At 38.6% G+C, this 21,278-nt stretch overlaps 1 protein-coding gene across 2 annotated transcripts in view; it reads left to right on the forward strand.

Annotated features, from left to right (window-relative positions):
• Positions 1 to 3,742: 3,742 nt before the first annotated feature.
• Positions 3,743 to 21,278, forward strand: part of CEP192 (centrosomal protein 192) — a 73,415-nt gene continuing 55,879 nt past the window's right edge. For both annotated transcript variants that reach the window (XM_050891712.1, XM_050891713.1), the window contains exons 1-12: positions 3,743 to 3,937; positions 4,784 to 4,906; positions 6,512 to 6,666; positions 8,209 to 8,255; positions 9,775 to 9,907; positions 12,453 to 12,607; positions 15,018 to 15,158; positions 15,407 to 15,746; positions 16,109 to 16,249; positions 18,750 to 18,814; positions 18,896 to 19,087; positions 20,063 to 20,186. In XM_050891712.1, coding sequence (XP_050747669.1) covers positions 3,768 to 3,937; positions 4,784 to 4,906; positions 6,512 to 6,666; positions 8,209 to 8,255; positions 9,775 to 9,907; positions 12,453 to 12,607; positions 15,018 to 15,158; positions 15,407 to 15,746; positions 16,109 to 16,249; positions 18,750 to 18,814; positions 18,896 to 19,087; positions 20,063 to 20,186 — 1,786 coding nt within the window. In that variant the 5' untranslated portion in view covers positions 3,743 to 3,767. The remainder of the gene's footprint in view (positions 3,938 to 4,783; positions 4,907 to 6,511; positions 6,667 to 8,208; positions 8,256 to 9,774; positions 9,908 to 12,452; positions 12,608 to 15,017; positions 15,159 to 15,406; positions 15,747 to 16,108; positions 16,250 to 18,749; positions 18,815 to 18,895; positions 19,088 to 20,062; positions 20,187 to 21,278) is intronic.

The raw sequence follows: 21,278 nt of genomic DNA on the forward strand, positions 1-21,278 counted from the left end.
TGCTAGGGAGTAGCATTACTGTACAGGATGTAATTGCTGAGCTTGTTCAGTAGATCTTAGGGGTGGAAGGATAAAGGTGGGCTCTCTGCAGCAGAAACCCAAAGTGTAATAGCGTATTTCAGTGTGCTTCAAAATGGGCTTATGCTAATTCCTGGACTAGACCACTAGTATAAGGTAATGGAGAGGGCAACTTGCATTCTTCCAAAATGGTAGCGAGTTCCTGTGAGTTTTACTTGTATTCTGAAAACTTTATTTGCTCAGATGCTATATTTTTGCTCAGATGCACCACGTTTGTTTCTTGATTTCTCTGAAGAGTCTAGTTCTAATTTACTAAAAAATCCATGAGAGGTAACAATGGTGTTAGAGTGCTTGCTGACCGTGCGTGGAGGTAGGCTGCTGATACTTTTCAGCCAGCAGGAACAGAACTCGTGGGGTGGGGTGGAAAAAGGTTTAGTAAAAGCAGGTACTTAGGCCATTTTCCCAAAAAGTTAACTGTTATAAAACCGTGCCATACTTTGTATGGTAAACAACAGAAATGTTACATGATTTAAAAAAAAAAGGTTTCAGTGGGGGTAGGAAGTAACAATAGTCCTCTGTGGCAGAATGAGTCATTTAAAAAAAAAAACAAACCAAACCTATTATACTGGGATTCATTCCTAAAACAGAACAAACTGTTTCTGGGTATGCAAGCAGCAGAATATACTTTTGAAGGTTTAAGCCACTTGCAGAATTTCTGTCTTAACCCTTTGAAAGACCACTCCCTTCAATACAGCAATTGCTCTTTTTCTTACTGCACTTGTACCAGGAAAAAAGTAGGGCTCCCTCCTAAGCAGTCATCAAGAAAAGCAAGGTGGCAGTGTCTAGATATGCTCCTGTTTCCCAATGCTAAAAGTTTGTGCTGTGAAACCCTACAGTGTCCGTCAGGTACGCTTCAATTACTGCAGTGTAACAAATAGTGTAAAATATATTCAAAGAGCATTCTTTACATATAACTATCCTTGATAAGCCAGATCTAAGGGAAAGATTCCTGCTTGCATTTTTTTTTCCTTTAAATTTGCTTCTGTTATTCTTTTCTGGAATTCTATTCTATTCTGGAGCTCAGAATAACCAGCTATGGTAATAATAAAGTAAATGACAACTTTTTGCAGCTTTTAATGCATTTGTTTGTAGTTAAATCAGCATGGTCACATTATTTTCCTCTGTGCTGAACATGTATTATTATTAGATATCCTGACTAATTCCAGTCACACTTCTTACTAATGGAAACATGCTGTTACAGTTTCAGTGCAAACAAGTCACATTTCCAATGGACTGGCCAAGTGCTTTGACTTCAACAAATGAACTTACGCTGGTTTTGTGGCTGATGCTTGCATTTCCCCCTGCCTGCCATTTTGCATTGACGTCTCTCCAAACCAGGACCTTTCACGCCATATCCTTGACTGTCCACCTCTGCTTCCTCAAACTCATGCTTCCCTCTTTATTCATCTCTCTTGCTCCCATGACTCAAGATTGTGACTGTACTTCTGTGCAGGATCTGGGCCCTTGAACGTAAGCAGCAGGACCTCTAGGAGGGAGGGAGATTATAGAAGGGCTTAGAAAGGGATGATTACAGTAAGTACTTGCAGTATTTTAAATTTATCTAGCACTTTGTAAGGCTGCTGTCCCTTTTCTTCTTCTGAAACAAGATATGCATTATCCCGTATACTGTTTATGTGCTTGGAGCACATCTCAGCTTTAACTTCCAGGACCAGAAGTTTTTGGGTCTTGTAGTAGCCAGGAGGTGGCTTTGTTTTTGTTTTGGGTTTTTTTGGGGGGAGTTTGTTGTTGCTGTTTGGTTTTGTTTTGAACATATTTGAACACAGTATGAACTTCTGGTGATGTTGAGTGTGTGAATTTTCACTCTCATTCTAGCTTTTTGCAATCTCCATACCAGGAATACAACTGTAGAAGTGCATTGTAAAAATGTCCTGCAATAACACTGAATTTGCTTTAGATCTTTTGAAGTTGTCATACACACATACACGTATGTTGGGAAGGCATCTGCTGCCTTCTCATCCTCTACTTAAAAAAATGTGACATTTATGCTTCAAAATTGAAATAAAATTTTCCATGTACTGTATATAAACTGCACATTGCTCAACCTCATCTAAGTGACACATACAGCAACAATACAACCGAAAACAAAGTCAGTAATCTAAACAAGTCTCTCATATAAATAGAAAATGCCACATAAGTAAATCCGACTAAAGCTTTTTCCTTTTTACACGCCTATACCCTGGCCCGGGGCAGCAGGGCCGGACCGGCTGGTCAGACATCACTGGCGGCACATCTCAGCGGCGACGCGGTGGCTCAGGGGCCGCCGCCGCTCCTCTGAAAGACCCCGAGCTACTCACCGGTACCGGGATTCAAACCTCCCCGGTCAGTAAGCAAATACCTGAAATAACCGATTTCATCGCCCCCTTCTGAACCCCCCCCTCAGCCTGCGTTAGCGTAAAACTACCTGTCTCCCGTCCCGCTCTCCCGGGGGAGCCCCTCCCGCCTAACGGACGACTGGGCACCGGCGGGGGGCGGGGGCTGGGCGGTGCCGCCCCGCCCTCGCCCAATCAGCATCCCTCTCTCTCGCCCCCTCAAACTTTTTCCTCCTGCCGTGGCCCGCCGGCCAATCGCCGGCTCCGGCTGGGGCTCGTCCATTGGCTGGCGGCGGAGCGAGGCGGGGTGCGGGCGGGCGGGAGGGGGAAGCGCGCGCGCGGGCTCGGGAAAGTTTGGGAGGTGAGCGGCGGCGCTGCGCACGCGCTCCTCGCCAAGGGTTGGTCCGGGGGGTAGGGGGGAGGGAGAGGGGGCTGTTGTTTCTGTCGTGCGCCAGGTGAGCGGGTGGGGCCCGCCCGCCCTCTGGGGGGCGCTGCGCGGCGGAGCGGCGTGGGCGGGGCAAGGCAAGGCAAGGCAGTGCAGGGCAGCGGGCGCGGGACGGCACGGCGCGTGCGGAGGGAGCGGCGGTTTGAAGTTTTGGCGGTTGGGCCGCGGTTCCTCCCTCTCCTCTCAGGCGAGTAGCGGCGGCATGGGGCGGGGGCGGGCCCCTCGGTCTTCGCCGCGGCGGCTCCGGGAAGGGCAGGGCCGATCTCCTCCCGTTTGGGGGAAAGGAGTCGTTGGCTTCGAGCCGCTCCCCGTCCCGGCCTGCGCGGCGGAGAGTGTCGGCGGCCGCGTCCCCCGGCGGAGCCATCGTGCCGCTCCTGGGCCGCGACGGGTGGGAGGGGGTGGTGGTGGTGCCTGCACGGAGTGCTGAGGAGGATAGGGCCCGGGCCTTCCGTGTTGAGATCAGTAGCGTTGGGCTGTAGCCTGCCAAGTAGCGGCCCGAGGTGATCGCGTCACGGAGTTTGTAGCTCTCCAGGTGCTCGCTGCTGTGGAAATGGAGGAAGGCTGTCTTGGTCCAAGCAGCTTTACGGGCTAAATATAGGTTGGCACGTCTTGCAGCGTCGGTACTCTAACTTGCAGGAGTGCAGCTGTTTTTAGAAAGTCCAAGAAGGCTATAAAACTCTGTGGCTCCCAAAAGGCTTGTGGGGAGAGAACTGGAAATAATTTTTAAGCGTGTTTGTGGATAAACTGGGGTGATTGCCAAAGAATATTGGCTGTGATGTATCAATAACGTGTTTTTGACAGCATTACTGTGACTTGTGTAACTGTATAGTTGTTTTGTTCCTACTTTCAGATGCTGCTAGACCAGGGCTGATCGTGTTGCCAGGCAGAGTGCTATTTTAAGCAACTTGTGCAGGATGATGGAAGACTTCAGAAATATTGCGGATGAGACATTTCCAAGCTTCTTAGGCCATTCATTGAGTAGCAGTGCAAGTGTCACTTTTGAAAATGTTACTGTTTCCTCAAACCCTGGCTTACCTGTTGCAGCTTCAACTGTTGCCAGGAGTAAAATAGGCTGTGACAACAGGTGAGACTATCAGTTAATACCACTTAATAATATAAAAAACACTTGACTAGTTTGAAACATTTAACTTTGGAGAAGAAAAATTTCCTTTGACAGATTATTTGGTAGATGATAAAACTATTTACTAATCAGTAGCATACTAATCAGCAAACATAGGATTGATTGTATTAGGAGTGAAAAATCTGCATTAAATTCATAACTCATAAAATACTTAACTTTTATTAAAATTACCCTTTAAAAGCGTAGTTTAGTGTTTAGACTGATAGCGATTAAGTTTCTTTTAACTCGAGTCTTCAGCTTAGTATACTCAAGTTTGAAGTCATGTAGAGAATAATACATTTTTTACATGTATGTTCTCTTAACGCTGTTAACTGTTCATTTAACTTACTTGAATCTGGCTCATTTTAGAAAGGATGGTGTAATAACTAGTGTTATGGATACGAATTAAAATTTAACACAATTTATAGTGATTTGTTCAGCAAAGAGTAAAGAGTAACAATTAGAAGCCTTTGCTCACTTAACTGCTGTCCTGTGACTTAACAAGAAGTAAGATCAGACTTTCATACCGTCTTTCCAGAAGTGTGCATTCCAAATGGGACAGCACTAGCCACTAAAAATGATAATGTGGTATTTCTCTAAAGAACTACAGGAGACTGGAGAGGATCATTCTGGGTACATATGTGTACCTGTAAATACAGATTGGCTAGAAAATGCTAAAATATTCAAGTAATTGAACTTATAGGAGATGAATGGCCATCAATATGATTTTTTCTCCCCAATTCTTTGGAAAACAGGAGAGGTACATATTAGAATGATTCTGTTGTGTGTTTTTCCTCCCCACGTTTACAGGCTTTCTGATATCTGTGCATCCTATTTAGAAGGGAGACATTCACCTCCATCAGGATCTTCTCACAGTAGTCAGTCAGATCCTGAGCCAATGGGGAGATTTGCTCTCAGCTTTCATGATGACATGTAAGTGAGATAGCTAAAATTTAATTCTGTTGTAAAATGTACATACCAGTATGTAATATGTAGATTTATATGTACTATAAGCTAATTATGGAATACTTAAGAATTGAATTGCTCACCTCAGCAGCAGCTTCTTCTACTGGCCTTTTGATGGCAGTAACTGGAGAGCTCAGCTGTGCATTAGCCTGTTAGCTTAGAGTGTTTGGCGGCCTGGGCAGCTTTTCCTACTAAAACAGCTCCTCCATGTTTTCTGAAGAGGAATAGTGGCAGGCTACGTGGAAGCATCCTGTGCAATGCTACCACTTATGCTGTACAGCCCTACATGAACAACTGTTTAATTGACTAATTGGGCTTCATGTACATGACAGGAATGAATCTTTAGAAATGATTTTTTTTTTTTTAAACTATGATGTTTTGTTTTGTTATCACACTAATTAAAAATTTCCTAAGCATGACTGACTTATTTGAATCTGGCTTGTATTTACCTAGTTTACATTACATAATCTAGAATTAAGCTGATGTTTCTGGTTTATGTTATCTGTGTGAATAATAGTTTGCACTGATTTAAATCTGTTCCAAGTAAGTATCATGCAGTTTGCATACAGAAAGGAACATAAATTTCTATTAAATTTAGCTTCCTTGTAGCCTCAGTGATTGCTATTTCTTAGGAGAACACTAGTGTTAGTGAAATAATTTAGAGAGCATTACTAACTGCTGGAAGTGTTGGAAGCTGTTGCATAGGTTATTCTAGCCAAGGTCAAATTTGTTCCTATTGTTGCGATATAAACCACAACGTGCATCTTTCTCACTGATAAAATTGCACTATAGGCTGTATGTCCCTATAATAACAAAGAATATAAGATTTAAGAGAGGGAGTCAGCATCTCGATTGTTCTCAAGTAAAAAAAATACAAAACATGGAATAACTGCATTTTAGACTTTCAAATGTTAGTTTTATTTATATATCTAAAATGTTAAAGCAAAAGTATGGTTCAGTTCACTCAATGTGGAAATTTTAACATCTTACATGATTAACTTACCTGTCTGTGTGGAAGTCCTATGAAACCAGAAGTGAAAAATAACTTTCCTGCAGAATTATAAAAGCTGTTATTTAACAGAACTATATGGAATTTCAATAAGTCATGTTCTTTATGATTTAGTCCCTAATTTAATGTTACAAAAGGCATGCTGATATTGTGGACTTAAGAAAATCTTGTCTAGGGTTTGACTTGCTCTCAAATGGATCATGGAACTCACCTGGAATAGACCCTTTCCCCCTTACACTTTTCACTGTTTTTGCAGAAAGGAAAGAGAAAGGAACAAACGGAAAAAAGTAGAGAGGTATATGTTACATTAAATTTCACTAGCTGTTTCACACTTCGGATTGTGAAACTGAAGCCCTTGTAATCTTGATATTTATTCGTTTATTGTAAAATGACAGGTAATAGGTCTGTAGAATCTGTATTAATGGGAACAGCTGGCTTCCTGGAGATGAAGGCATTAAAACTGGAGAATTTATCAAATCTTCATATAGAGAGATGTTGTATACTAATGTTGATCTGTATATCTCACTGAGTGATTTTTTTCATTGAAATAATTCTCTTTCTAGGGAAGTTGCTACACAAGTTAAAGAACCTCAGCCAGATTCTGTTAGTTTGAAAGAATCCCACTCAATATATGGAGAGAAAGATCAGAATGTCATTGAACATTCAAATCGCAGTCAAGGTACCTTACTTGAGGCATTGCCACTTGAACGATTGGAAGGTATTAAAATTTGAGAAAAATTGTATACTTATTCTCAGTGTAATTAGCTTTTAATGCTATAGATGTCTTCTCTTGACCCTTTCACTGTTTTATGGCATAGTGTAAGTGGGTTTTGAAAAATAATTTCTTCAATTTGAACAAACTGAAAACAAAAAGCTGTGGTTGACATTGTGTTCCTAGATTTCTTCCCAAAGTACAAAGCTAGACAGGAAGCTGGTGAAAATAATGTTTGCTATAAAATACCATAACTAGAATGCTAGTAGGAATCTGAATTAATTTCAGGAACTTTACGTGTGGAAAAAGTGTGTGTAAGTTGTTTTCTACCCCTTCTCTTTCAGTAGGTGTAAGTCCATGAGATTGTATTTTAACTAATGTCTCTCTTCTTGCCCTATTCCAACCTGTAATAGATGATCTTTAACTGCAGCTGTAGAAGCTGGAAACATACTTTTCTAGTGAGATGATGCATGAAAAAGTAGTTTGGAATACTTGCTGTGAAAACTGCTTTTTTTGAAGTATGCATAGAGTAGTGGAAGCAAAATAATATTCTGTAACTTATTTTAAAAGTGTGGCTATTGATATTAAACTTGTTTGGGTTTTTTGCTAATGCCAGTCCTGTGATTAAATTCTGCTCATTCCTTAAAATTCAGTAAGTATGCTTAGTAAATATATACTTCTAGTCATTACCCTTTTCTAAGCTTTATCTGAATATTTGCATAGCTTTTCATGAGGTATTAATAATTTAATAGAGAACATGTTCAATTAGAAAGTACTATGGTTTGTAACATAAATGGGCCCTTATAAAACACACTTCTAACAGTGAAGTGTTGACTTCAGTCACTTACTATTGTAGTCTTGAGGAAGTGGCAGTAACTATGGCAACAAAAATAATGATGCTTTGGAAAACTGGGAGTGCCCAGTGTTTGAACTTGATAGTGCCTGATGGTATTTAGTTGGTTGGTTTTAACTTGTTGTTTATTCAAGGTTTAGGATTCTAGTCCAGAAATTGCCTTTTATTCCCATCTATTACTTAAGAATTAGGAACCTTTTTTGCTAAAATCTGTATGTGCATGTCTAAAATGTTCTCTGTTTTGTGGGACTTGCAATTGGATTATGGGTGGATATAACACAAAGACAAGTGGAAGCTGCTTACAGGTGATCCAAAAAAAGAATTCACTCAGTAGGTGAAATGCAACAGTGGAACAGAACACTTGTTCCTACTTCTGCTAGTGCAACCTGGGTCTCCTTACTTTTTTTTCACTGCCTTATAGAAATCCTTAAGGCAGTAATTGTCCTTCATAATGTTTACAGTTCTAGCCCTGATGAAGTCCTGTCTTTTTAATTACTCCCAGATACTTTAGATCATTGTTATAAGAACATGTAAACTTTGGTATTGTGATAATGTGTGTGTTTCAGGGTTATTTTTATGGCGTATGCTAAAACCTTCAAGAGGCTCGGTCTGCTATCTTACAGAATAGTTAGCACTTAGTAGTATAACATAAGAACATAATAAAATACTGATTACACTACATTCTTTTTTTTCAGATTTGTCAACTGGAATATGTATTCTTCCAGACAGTAAGAATAACAAGGTGAAAGCCTTTCTAAATACAGTAAAATTAAAGGTTTTCTACTATTAATCTTGTAATAGACTTAATTCTGTGAGAGGAGGAGGGAGGGAATTGAACTGTGTTTATTGTCTTATGTCGTGTACGCTTTAAGTTTGTAACAGTGCTAGTGTGCTGAATGTGTCATGCCTCACTTTGCTTCCTTTTTGCAGATCACTTAACGTAATTAGTACCATGGGAGCATGACTCCACCTAATCTTTCTCAATTGTGAAAATTGTTGTTTATTCCTAGCCTCTGCTGTCTTGTAGTGCTTTATCAATGTAAGGACCTTACATTTTATCCCAGTTGTAGTTCAGCTTAGTGAAAAGCCTTTTGAGGAACTTTTTGGAATGCTTTTGGAAATTGAAGTAGACAGTATCAACCTGATTTGACTTCCCCCTGTACTTGTTAATTACTTTGAGGAATATTAGTTCAGATGACTTCTTCAGTGTCCTCAACATTAAAAACTGCACCATTTGTAAGAACATAATCTTCCTGCTCCCTCTGTATTTTATTTTTTTTTCTTGTGTCTATCCCAGAGCTAGCAAATAGCTGTAGGTATTGACAGGTAGGGCTATGCTTCACCTGTTTTCATCTACTGTGTTAGAGAAGCTGACAATTATGAGCACAGAGATACAAGGCAGACAGGAATGGGAGATCTTGTGGCCCTCATAGAAAATATGCCTGAGGCTGCAGCCAGATGCTGTCCGATATGTACTCTGTAATGTGTCAGCTGGTATTTACTATATTGATTTAGTTTTCTTTCATTTGATTTTTCTAGGGGCCACAGTGGTCAGTGAGTTGCAGTTGAACGCTCACAGGCTGTCATCTGAAAACCATAATTCGAGTCCCTTTCAAATTTTTTACTTTCTGAACTTTGGCTTTTTTTGCTGTGTGTCAAAGATGATCTGTTTATCACAAAGAATCTGAGACTAAATCCAAAACAGACGTTACATCGTGCTGTTTTTAAAAATCATTCAGGTGTATAAAAGATACAATATTTACAGTTAGCTAGATTCAGCTGAAATACTACTTTATAAGTAATTTAGTATGCTCATTTGAAGAAATTATCAACAAAGGGTGGATCTGGATGTATGATTTCTGAAGAAGCGCTGTTCTAGCAGCATAAGAAACTATTGAGAGTTGTCTTTGTACTTTTAAGTTAGGATTGCAGCTTAATGAGTGGGGGGGCAATTTTTTCAAGTGTAAACTATTTAATGCAGTGGTTCAGTATTTTATTTTTGAGGTCTTTTAAGTTTGGTGTCATTCAGATACTTTTTCCCTTTCCCCGTTATGATGCCTGTATTTCTTGCATGTATCCATTGTGGAAGCTAGCAGGCAAAATCCATTGAAACTAGAATGTTTGCTGGGATAAGTAGGGGAAGAAAAAAAGGGGGGGGAAGTTTTGGAATATTATTAATCTCATTAATTGTTTATTATTAGCTGAATTTATAGAATAGCTAGTAACTCCTAGAAACATTTCTGTATGGATGCTTTTCACAGGTTGGTCCATCTGAACCTTCTGAAAAGCTGATAGAAGGTGAAATCTCAAGTGATCATCTTAGCAATAGCCTTTCAAGTTTTTTGGAAAATGAGAAACTCTCATCTCTTGCAAGCTCAGAAGAAGATTCCACTGGTAAGTGTATTTATAACTTTGGGTAGTTGAGTCTAGAATTCTGACTCAATGTTATTGCGTACTTGAGAAGAAAGGTATTGTTTTACTGAGGTATTTAATATAGGATTACGCCTGATCAAAAACTAATATTAGGAATATTAAAGAAAATTGTGTTCATTGGGAAACTGGCTGTTTTAAAATTGTAATAGGAGTAGGTGGCTATGGAATTTGTCAGAGAAGATCACAATTGGAAGTTTAATCTAAAAAATTAAACAGTCCTCAGTTACTGTGAATCAAAAATACCAGCAGAAATGTGGGCATTCATTTAATAAAGTGGTAACCCTAGCTACAGTTTCAGTTTAGATTAATAGATAAACTTCTATGACGAAGAATATGTACATGCAGTTAGAATTAACTTTTACTTGAGTTTCAGTTCAACTCTCTTTAGATGCCACACATGCAGGGTGACCCCCAAGTCAGAAGTCTAGTCACCCGTAGAGATAAAAGTGAGAGCTTGAGTTCTGTATAACTAAACAAGAGTTTTGAAATTTCCATGCCCTTCCAGTGGCTGCTGCTGAAGGACAAACATGCTGTTCTTTATAAATGCAGTTGACTCTGCACATAATGTGAAGGATAACAGGGTATGTCCTCAGATGCACCAAGAATGAGGAAGGCAGAGTGATAAATACGTTTACTGCCATCTTGAGATCAAGCAGCCCTGCATTCAAGTAGGGTTACTGAGTTTCTCCCATGACATCTACAGATGTCATGACTGTCTTTTGAAGTCTTCTTGTTCTTTCTTGTTGCATAACTTCACTTGTGTGTTAAGCATATAAAAATGAAGTTAATAATTTACTGACTAAAAATACTGTTTTTTTCCACCCGAGGGGATGGAATTACTTTTAACTGCCCTCCTAAGGAGCTGGTAGTCGTTAAACGGAAATACTTGCCTATTCAGGGTTCCAGTACTGGTGAGGCTAACTGATCTTTTTATTTTTCCTGGTCAGTGTGCAATGTACTGATTTTTATCATGCAATTCTGTATTCAGTGTAAATTTGGCAGCTGAGCATTTCTAAAAATAAGGAGGAAGTGTCTGGTATCAGAGGTAAAATAGATTAATCTACTTTCTCATTATTTGGAAGATAGCAGATTATTATTTTAGTTTCACAAAGAAGAAATCAAGACATAGGTAATGAGATTGAAACAATTATCGTGTTGTTGTTAATTTGAGTTTGAATTGTAGGTATTTGTCTACCATTCAGGTAACTAACTAATCCTTCTGTAATTTTTAAAGCACTCTATGGATGTTCGTTCTGAGGATAGGTATTAGTCCTCTTTCAAAAATTGAAGAAACTTAGCCTCCTGCAATCCCTCCACCTTCTCCAGTATCGTATGTGGAAACGGAGCCATGATTCAGATTTTTCATTTATTGACTCTCAAATGTAATGGGTCCTGTTTGCTTTGCTGTAATACCAAAGTTGCTGAGCATCCATAGCTTCCAATTCAACTAAATCTCATTTTGTTGAAAGAATGTGCTTCTGTAACTCAGGCTCTTTGTACAGGGCACTGGCAAAACTGGGAATGCAAAAGTAATGATGACTTCCCTGTGTGTGTATATATATGTACTTTTTTCCTGTATGTTCTTGGCATTGTGTAGACCTCTTTGGCAGAAGGAAATACTGAGAAGATGCTTCAGAATTACCTTTTTGGGGTGAAGAATTGAAATATACTCCAAAGACAAAATTGATGGAGAATTCTTAAACCATCACCAGCAACCTGAAAATGAACATTTGTTTAATTATGTGGAAAACAAAACATAGCTGTGAGTTTATAAATGCAAGGCCTGTTTGAGTATACTGTTTTTTTAATAAGGAAAAACACAAACAGGGTACTGTTTCCTGGAAATGAAAGAATAAAAAGTAAAGATATCAAACTTCTTCTTGGAATATGTTTTACAATGGTTTTAAGAGTGCATTTAACCATGCTCTAAGAAGCTGACTGATGTTTGGGTCTTCTAAAAACAAACAAAAGCTCTGGAAACTCTCCTCTCCCCCCAGCCCCCACAAATTAAAAACACGTCCCCAAAACAAGAAAAATTGCATCTTGGAAAACTTCTTGGCAAATAGGAATAGTACTGTTCTTAGTAATAGCACTTAACATTTTTTTGCCATTGAAATATAGAACTATGCTTCAATCACGTTCTGTGAAATTTGAAAAATGTTACATATATTTTACTTTTAATTTATGGGTATGTATACGATTTGCTAGTTGGAATGTGGTGGTGTATAGATCATGTGAAGGAAGATGAGTCACTTCATAGCCTGGGAGTTAAAATGCTAGCTTATACTCATCTTGTTTTGCTGTATATCACTAGTCATGGAGTAAGACAATTACATGTTTCTGTGACCCAATTATTTTAAGGGAAAACCAGGATAATTCTGCTCTGACTGTGCGAGTGTATTGTGAGACTCAATGTATTAAAAATTATGGAGTTGCTTTGATAGTATGTCAGGTGATACAAAATGTCTGTGAAAAGTGAATAGCATATTTTCTTCTCTTTCAATAGATGATGATATTGATGATGAAGAGTTCTTTGATAACCAACTAGAAGCCTATTTTGAGCAGCTGATAGAACCAGAAATGACAAGAGGAGACACTGACATTCACAAACTCTCAGAATGCTGTACAGCGTTGAAGCTTTCTGAAAATGGCTTACTTCAAGTAGGTTTAAAGTAAAGTTCAAAGCTCAGCATGCCCAATGGCCCTTAAACATGTTAGCATCATTGAGGGTTGTCTGCCAGGATGAACTAGGTTGTAAGTCTTTCCTGACAAACCCAAATACTGTCCAACAGGTAGCCTGTACAGCAAAGGATTCTCTTTACATATAAAGATAGCAAATACAGCTCTAAACTAGAAACAAAGCTGTTTGAGTGAGCTTCTGACTTTTTATGTTCCCTCTGCGAGGTTTTTCCTGGGAAAAAAAAAAAAGAAAAGGAAAGAACCTAGGTAGCTATTTTTGTATTTATTTTCCTCTTCCTTGTAGAGCAGAGCTAGCAGCTGATTCATCTGCTTGTTACAGAAGGTCTTGCTGTTTATGAGATAAGATGGAATTAGGTAAGTAGCTGGCTGTCCCAAGAGGCATTAGTCAGGAAGGCTTGCAGCAAAGCTGAAGAGTTTCCTATTATGATGTCTCCTTTATTCAAGTCTCCATTCAGGTTTCCCACCCCTGTCTAACCCTGCTCCTCACACTCCTCTTTGTCCTGTGCATCGCCTTCTCATTTCTCCTGATAAGCAGCTATGGTAGAGAAGCTTGTGCAGTCAATTCTGTTACTTGATCTTGCAAAGAGGGGGGAAAAAAAAAACCAAAACAAAACCCCAAACTCCCAAGACTGGATTTCTGTCCCTTCTCTGGGATGATGGAGACTTGTCCTCAGAGAAATCCAGTAATTAATATAGCATCAGTAGTATTTCCTGAAGATGGACTTTTTCTGCTGGACTACTTAGCACCACATTTCTTAATCCTTATTAAAAAAGTAAAAATTGCTTTTAGAGTTTTGGATTGTTTATGCTAGTCTGAACTTATTGTACGTTTGAGGCATTCTCTTGAATGCTTTAAGGTATGAATGTTTCTTATACACCTTGCTTCCCCTCTCAGCTTCCTAGTGGTGGTTTTTAGTGTCAGAGATGGTAAAATGTTTGTAGATAAGCATTTGGGATCCTCTGAAGTCCACTAAGGGAAATTATATCATTGGTAACTAAGCAGAAGCCTCTACTGATACCATTGTCTTGGGATGGCATGATTTTAATTTTGATTACCAGCTTCTGAATGCAAAGAATTTTTGGTGAGAGATAAATCTCTGTAAAAAAAGCTAACACCCATAAAATACTTGCTTTACCCTGTCCCCTCCAGCCCCAGCAAGCTGGTCAGCTAAACTGAAACTAAGGCTTTTGATCTCACTTGTAACTTGCTTGTAATATACGGAGGATGGGCCTATTGTCTGTGTAGGAATTGCTTAATTTTAATCTGATGGTTCTGTGACAAAACTACTTTCAGTAGTTTAACTTGTTGCTATTCTTAATTAGACTTACAGTTTTAACTGTAACTGATTCTGTTTTATTTTTTGTTTCTGTAACTATTAAGATAACATGCTGGCACTTCTTTTTCTATCATACAACTAGTTTATAAAATCTTTTTGGTCACTGGTTTATTATCTTGGATAGCAATGTCCAAGGTTTTATTAAGTGTGTAGCATCACAGAGACTTGTTTTTTCAAGAGAGTAAAAAAGTCTCTTAAATAATCAGTTAGTGTGTGAAAGGTTAAGCGTAGAGCAGCAACTGGCTGGCTTGTGGCTTGCGTTTGAGCAGCAGTTAGCTCCATTACAAACAGATTGCCGGGGGTTAAGTGCCTTTCCATTTTCTTGGCTTTGCAACAATGGATGCGATCCTGGCAGTTGCATGCTTGACCAGAATGGGAAAGTATGATTGATTTAAGCAGCTAAATGAACTATAGCTTCTGAAATTTCAGAAATTTCCCAACTGACATCAGAGTTTCCAAGCTATGGGAAGCGGTGTGTTAACCCTGTAAAAGTAGTCTGCATAGGCTGCCAGTTGCTGATCTACGGCTGTACATGAACAAAGGGATAGGTGGTTGACGAGTGAGAATAACATAGTTCTGCTCTGTGACCTCAGGTCTTCTCTATTTGTGTAAGATAGACGTTCCTGCTTCACTGCCATTGTAGATAGGCAGTGGGGTAGGTACAACAGGTTCTGAGTTGGATTTGGAGTCCTCATCTAGCAGTGGGTCAACCAGAAGGGGAAGAGGAGTAGCACGGTGCCCTTGTTAAAGGGAATGAAAGGATGTAGAGGGAATAAGAAGAGATCCTCCATCTTCTTGCTGTGTATGCCCTTGGAGGCAGATGCATGGAGTGGCATAGCCAGAAACTATTGTCCTTGGTGGTGGTGCTAGCAGCTAGAGATGCCTCTGGCAGTGGCACAGTAGCGAACAAAGTGTGATAATCTCTTTACTAGAGAATTTCTTAACATTGTAAAAACAACTGTAGTGTTAAGAATTTTTTTTCTTTGGTGTATCTGTTCAAGTGTAACTTAAATCTTAATTTTTTTCTTTAAAAGGAGAACTTTTGGGTTCCTGACACTTGCCAGGCTGTGACAGGAGTAGACTCTGGAAATGCTAGTGATGAAGATTCACAAAATCAAGGGATAACTGGAGGTCCTGTGCAAAAAGAAATGCTGCCCAGAGCAGTACGACAACTGGTATGAAATTGTCATTTAAATTTCTGTTCATCGTGTAGAGCAAGACTGTAGTAGAAGATGGCAGTGCGTTTGAAAACTTATTAGAGGTTGAACTAACCACCCAGCCTTTCTTTACAAAAAATTAATAACACCGCTTTGTTTTTAGATATATTTTTCAAACATAGTTATCTTGGACTATTTTGTACCTAGACCTGTTAGCACAGTTAACTGCACTTCTGACACTTTCCAAATGATTATTGTTTTCTAAGAATTCCATGACTACTGGAGATGTGCTAGATTCCTGCACTGCTGCTGAGTTGCAGTTAGATTCACTGTATCTTCAGTGCCTGGACAGCCATAAAGCTGATGTCTCGGATGTCCTTCCAAAGCAAGAAATACAGTCCTCTGAGTGTCAGGCTGCTGCTTCTGATGCAGAAGTACTACACACAGCAAGAGGATTTTTGGGACACTACATCACTCCTAAAGTTCTTCTTAGTGCAAATGCACCTCAGACAGATGCAACTGAATGTAAAGTTGGTCTTCCTGATACTTACCTGTCTCCAACTGCAGACAGCTGTGAGAACATAAGTTTAGCTACAACAGACAAAGGTAGGTTGCTTTAGATATAATCTATACAATTGTGACCAGACTCCATTGTATGGAAACAGAAATAAAACTGTAAGCTATGCATTTTTCTTTAGTTGTATAAGTTGGTAATAAAAACCAATGTAGCATGAATAAATTTTGACTTGTTTTTGTTTTAAAAAATACTGACTGTTGTATATTGCACTTAACTGTTGTTTATTTGATGATGAAACTAGTTTAAGCTTGCAGTTGCAGCAACTTGAGCTACATTTTTTTTTTTGAACTTGTTGACTTCTGGCAAGTGAACTACTCAATCTAAACTTAAGAGACTTTGCCATATTCCTTTTTATTTTAATCAACAGTGTAGCATTTCGTATATTTTTCAGGTGATTTACCACACAGCATTGTCTATCAAAATGAAGAAGGCAAATGGGTGACTGATCTTGCATATTATACTTCATTTGATGAAGAACAAGATTTAAATCTGTCTGAAGATGATAAAATAAATGAGGAGTTCATTACTGGATGTATGTAATCCTTTTCCTTTTTAGTTAGCTGTTGTTATCTGTAATAGTGTTAAGTAAACTTACTCCCCCCACCCCCAAACAAATCAGTATTTGGTGTTGCAAAGCTTCCAGGCTTTAGATACTACAAATTACTTGAAAGCTGATGTTGATAGTAGGCTATAAAGATATTATCATTAGTTGTAGTTGATAGCTTCTTTCCATGTTTCCTACTCTTCCCACAAAGAGTCTTTTGTTTTGTTTCAAAAAGCATTCTAACATGTGTCACTGGTACCTATTGTATGAGCACAAGTAACTCCTGTAGCTGTCATTTCCACAATTTTTCCTTTGGAGTTTAATTATTGTTATCCTTTCTTTCAAGAAAAGGAAACAGTAGTCATTCTGTATTGCATGATGGTTATAAGACAGGAAATAATTGTAAACAAGAAATTACTACAAAATCAACTAGAATGTGAAAAGAACTGCTGAATTCAGTAGCTGGTGATCTTTTTTGTGAACCCCATGTGAATGTCTTGATGCTGAAAAATGGTACTGGTACTGACAAATGTTGGAGCTTATTGAGGGGCTTTACAGGACTCTCATCTTCTGACAAATGCCAGGCTTTTTGAACCTCTGCTTACTTAAAAAGTTGTTTATTTTCCTTAAGCTGTCTCAGACTGATCTTCATGAGAGTCTGTATGTTTGTCATACAGGCTTGGATAATATGCACATAGTGCTGTAGGCAAATCAATTCCTTAACACCAAAATGTCATCTGGTCATCTGTTTTACTAGACAGATTCAAGCAATGTGTGCAACAGTATTTCTCCTAGTCTCTTCTAGTTTCTAAAGTTGACATATGGATGGGCTGATGTATTCTAAAGATGTCCACAGTCCACTCAACGTTCTTCTTTCTTTCAAAGAGAATGCTGTATATGTAGCTGTCTAGAATTGTTTATTTTGAATGAGTGATCAAACAGGGTTGATTGGTTGAAATAATATTTTTCAACACTGTAGGGATTTTATACTGGAACAAGCAAATTTGATCCAATTTGGTAGAAACTTCCCTAGCTACTATGTCAGTAAAGCAGAGCTCCTCCGTTATTTTTCAGATGCCAGGATTTTTCAGACACTTTCCTGTATCTCAGACTTGGGTTGTCGAGTGATTAGCATATTTGACTGTTGTAAATTTTTCCAAGGCTGTTTAGCTTTTTCTCACCTGATGGGTTTTTAAAGCAATTCTGCTTTTGGGCTGATTGGCTTACCTGTTCACACAGTAGAAGACGTGTGTTTACAGATTCAGTGTGGTTAGCATTTTTCTGGCTGCTAGCTTGCCTGTCTGTCTGCAGTGCTTAAGTGTGATGCTTGACAGCTGAGAAATTTTATTTGTAGGGGCAGAAAGGAAATGTTACATCTGATGCTTCTGAGTCTCGTTTATGACATGTCTATCTCTGTCCGCAAACTGTGCATACAGTGTATTCTTGTATAGAATAGTGCAGGATTGATCACTTGACAGTTTGGTGCTTCAGGAAGTCTTCAGAGAGCTGTATGGCTTATACAGAGGATTAAGGAAGAACTGATAATTGACTTAGATATCAAGATAAGTTGACTTATATCAACTGGATATAACAATATGTCACTGATAGTGCTAGGTTGCCTTTAGGAAACGCAGTTGGATTACTCAATAAAGATTTATTCCAACTTTGTTTCTTTCCTCAGAGTATGTATTGTGACTTCCCATAAGTAATTTTATGGGCAACAGCTGTATTCACTTTTCAAGTTTGTGTCCATTCTTAACTTATTCCTCCTTTTGCCCTGTGTCCTCTATGACTAGGGATGCTGTGTGTACAAGGCCCCATATTTTATAAGTTTTGATGGGCTTAATGATACATTAACACTGAAATAAGGTGGTAGAGCAATATCTCTTGATCAGCAGTTTTTCACATCATTTTAGTGAAGAGACTTTAAGTGTTCATTGTTCTGTAAATGGTAATTGTGAAAATAATACAAGCATTTGAATTTAAAAGAAGCATTGATTTGTTTGGCCTGTTAATTTGCACAGGTATTTCATGAACTGGTACAAACCAGTCTGTTTCTTTTGCTCCAATTCACAGGTACCACCTCGATGTAATTTTCAAAACCAAATGTAGTAAAAGTTTGTTTGAAAGTAGCCATATGATGCTCAATTCTAGCTAGTATGGGTAGCATATCCTGTGAAAAGTTATAGTTTGGTTTGGGGTTAAGGCCGTAAGAGACTTCCTTTATTCACCACTAAGCTAGTTAGCTAAATGCTGATTTTACTTTGGCTCCTGAAGATCCAGGGAGTACTCTTTTAAAACGAATTTCATATGAACTTTTCTCACCATAATGGGATGGAATAACTCCTAGTGTGTAGCAGACTGTCTCAGATGTAGAATTAAATATTGCAATATTGTCCCTCAAAATTTAGTTTCATGATGCAAAATAGAAATGACAGCACTTAATAACTTATGCCTTATTTTAATAAATGTTCTCTATGATTTTAAGCTGAAGCAGCAGCTATGATTGCACAAGACCAGGAAGAATTTGAGAAAGCACACAAACTTGTGCAGGTAACTAATTTTCTCAATGTAAACAGAATAGTTCTCTAATTTATTTGCAAGTTACAACTTCTGAAATCTCTTTGTCTGCAGGCAGAAAAAGTAGACATTCTAAATGCATCTGAATTAGCAGATGCTTCGTGGAAATCTGCCAATAGCTGCATTCTGCTGAGAACATCTGATCTTGATAAAGATGCCAGTTATTTACGTTTGTCTTTGGGGGAGTTTTTTGGTCAGAGATCTGAAGCTCTTGGTTGTCTTGGTGGAGGCAGTGATGTGAAACGGGTATGTATCTTAATGTTAGTATTAAGGCACAAGGAAAGGACAAGAACAACAACAACTAGCACTACTTTTTTTTTTTTAATATATTGTAACATTCTTTCTGAGAACTGCTTTTCTAAGTTCACTTGTGAAGGAAATTCTCTATGTGTGACAGGTCTGGATTGGCTTTTGTTTCTCACTTGGAATTTCTGATGTGAAGGGCTGGCTGGTGTTGTCGATGAATCTTGATCTTCACCTTTTGGTCAGGAACTATTTATGTGTAGGATTAGAGAGAGAAAAGTACACCATATACAGGGTGCACATTGGAGGTCCAAGCAAATGATCCACATAGTTGAATGAAAAGCTGCTCAGACAGGGGTATCTGAACAGTGAGGGTGTCTTTGAATGGCTGTTGATAGTTGATGTGTTATCTAGGCAAATGCCCAGCTTCAGTAAAAATGCAGTCACCTAGACTCTAACTTGCCAACATACTTCTGTATGCTTCTTGCATCTATCTGATACCTGTCTCTTTTTTTTATCTGCTGTTGGTAGACAGTATCTCATCTGTGTTGCAGACAAAAAAAAAAAAAAAAAAAAGGCAGGGAATTGTGTACAATGGGAGGAAGAAGTCAAATATGCTTGTATAATTCATTCGTGTCCTGCTGAATTGGTAGAGTTGGGATGTTTTGTCCCGGTGCATTCAGAGGCTGCATGGAGGCATGCTCTGCCGCTCAGAGATGATGAGAGCATATGTACTTTCTTTTGTCTAACTGGTATAAATAAGTTATTAGTTTATTTTATGTATATATTGGAAGTGTATGTATTTGGATTAGGCATTTGCAATGCTAGGAGGGATACTTTATTTCTCAGTGGTATGAGAGCCAAACACCAACTGGGGAGGCACTGTGGCTGAAACTGCTTTGCAAGCCCACTGAACCTATTTATTAATGATTAAATTTACTCATGCTGTATTCTGGGGTAACTTTTTTTTTTTTACAGCCATCTTTTGGTTACTATATTACATCTCCAAAGAAAAGGCAACCTGTTGCTTTGCTGAGGCAATCTGATTCATCAGGAGGTGACACCGGCCAAGAGATTTTGCAATTGTCTGAGGTGTTTCCAGGTGATTATAGAACAGAAGGGTCAGACCTAGACAGTGGTTATAACAGTAGTTAAGAATTACTTGTGTATAGCTATTAAAGACTATTAAAAGTAATCTGTGATAGACAGACTCTAGTTTTTATTCACCAAATATCTTTTTTGCTGTGAGCACCTCCCCCGCCCCCCTTTCCCCCAGAAAAACACAGAACCTAAACACTTAAGAGAGAACATTCTAATACCAAGTACTACCCTAAATTGTCTTTGATATTTCAGCGTTTCCAGATACTGGATAACTACCAGAATGTCTTGTAATAATTAAAGTCTGTTCAGAGTTTTTCTGTGGAAAAAGCTGTATAAATGTGTTGCCAAAAAACCAACCAACCAACCAACCAAAAACCCCAGAAAACTTGTCTCTTTGCTCATATAGGGAAAGAAGGAAAACAAGTTGGGTTATAGCTGAGCTGACAGTGTGTCCATAAAACATAGTCTGCATTTTTTCCTGCAATCTTTAAAAAAAAAAAAAGTTTCACTCCCATGATATCTGCTTAACTCAAAGTAATAATTTAGGACATTCCTCCAAAATTTTATATGTAAAGATCACAGCACGCATTTTGGTGCATATATATGCATATCAGCTTAATAAGGTATGTTTAGGAAAGGATGAGTGCATTTTAAAGCATCTCTTCTGCTCTTGATAGAACTGTGGCAACATCAGTCTTTGTGAACCTGCTTGTACAGTCAGTGCAGTGACTTAAATACTTTTTTGCATTGGTGAAAAATATCTATCAGGCTTCTATGGAGCTCGCTTCCTTGAAACAGCTTTACACCTGTAACTTTCCTCATGCTGAGACCTTGCAAATATTTTTAAAGGGTCTCTAATGATTTAAAAAAAAAAAAAATCTAGTGTTAGTGTGCTTAAATTCACTATACAGTAGTCTGGATTTTTGTCAAAAAATACCAGGAGTTCATTGAGTTCATGACCTCTGTTCAGTTAAGTTATAATTGTCGCTTTGAATAATAGAACAATACCCTAATGTGCTCTGCATTTCTTTTGATGTGAGAGTTGCTATAAATGCTAGAGAAAGTAGGTATTTGTGTCGCTTTGTGGCCAAGA

This window comes from Gymnogyps californianus, chromosome 2 (genome assembly GCF_018139145.2).
Source record: "Gymnogyps californianus isolate 813 chromosome 2, ASM1813914v2, whole genome shotgun sequence".
Taxonomy (NCBI): Eukaryota; Metazoa; Chordata; class Aves; order Accipitriformes; family Cathartidae; genus Gymnogyps; species Gymnogyps californianus.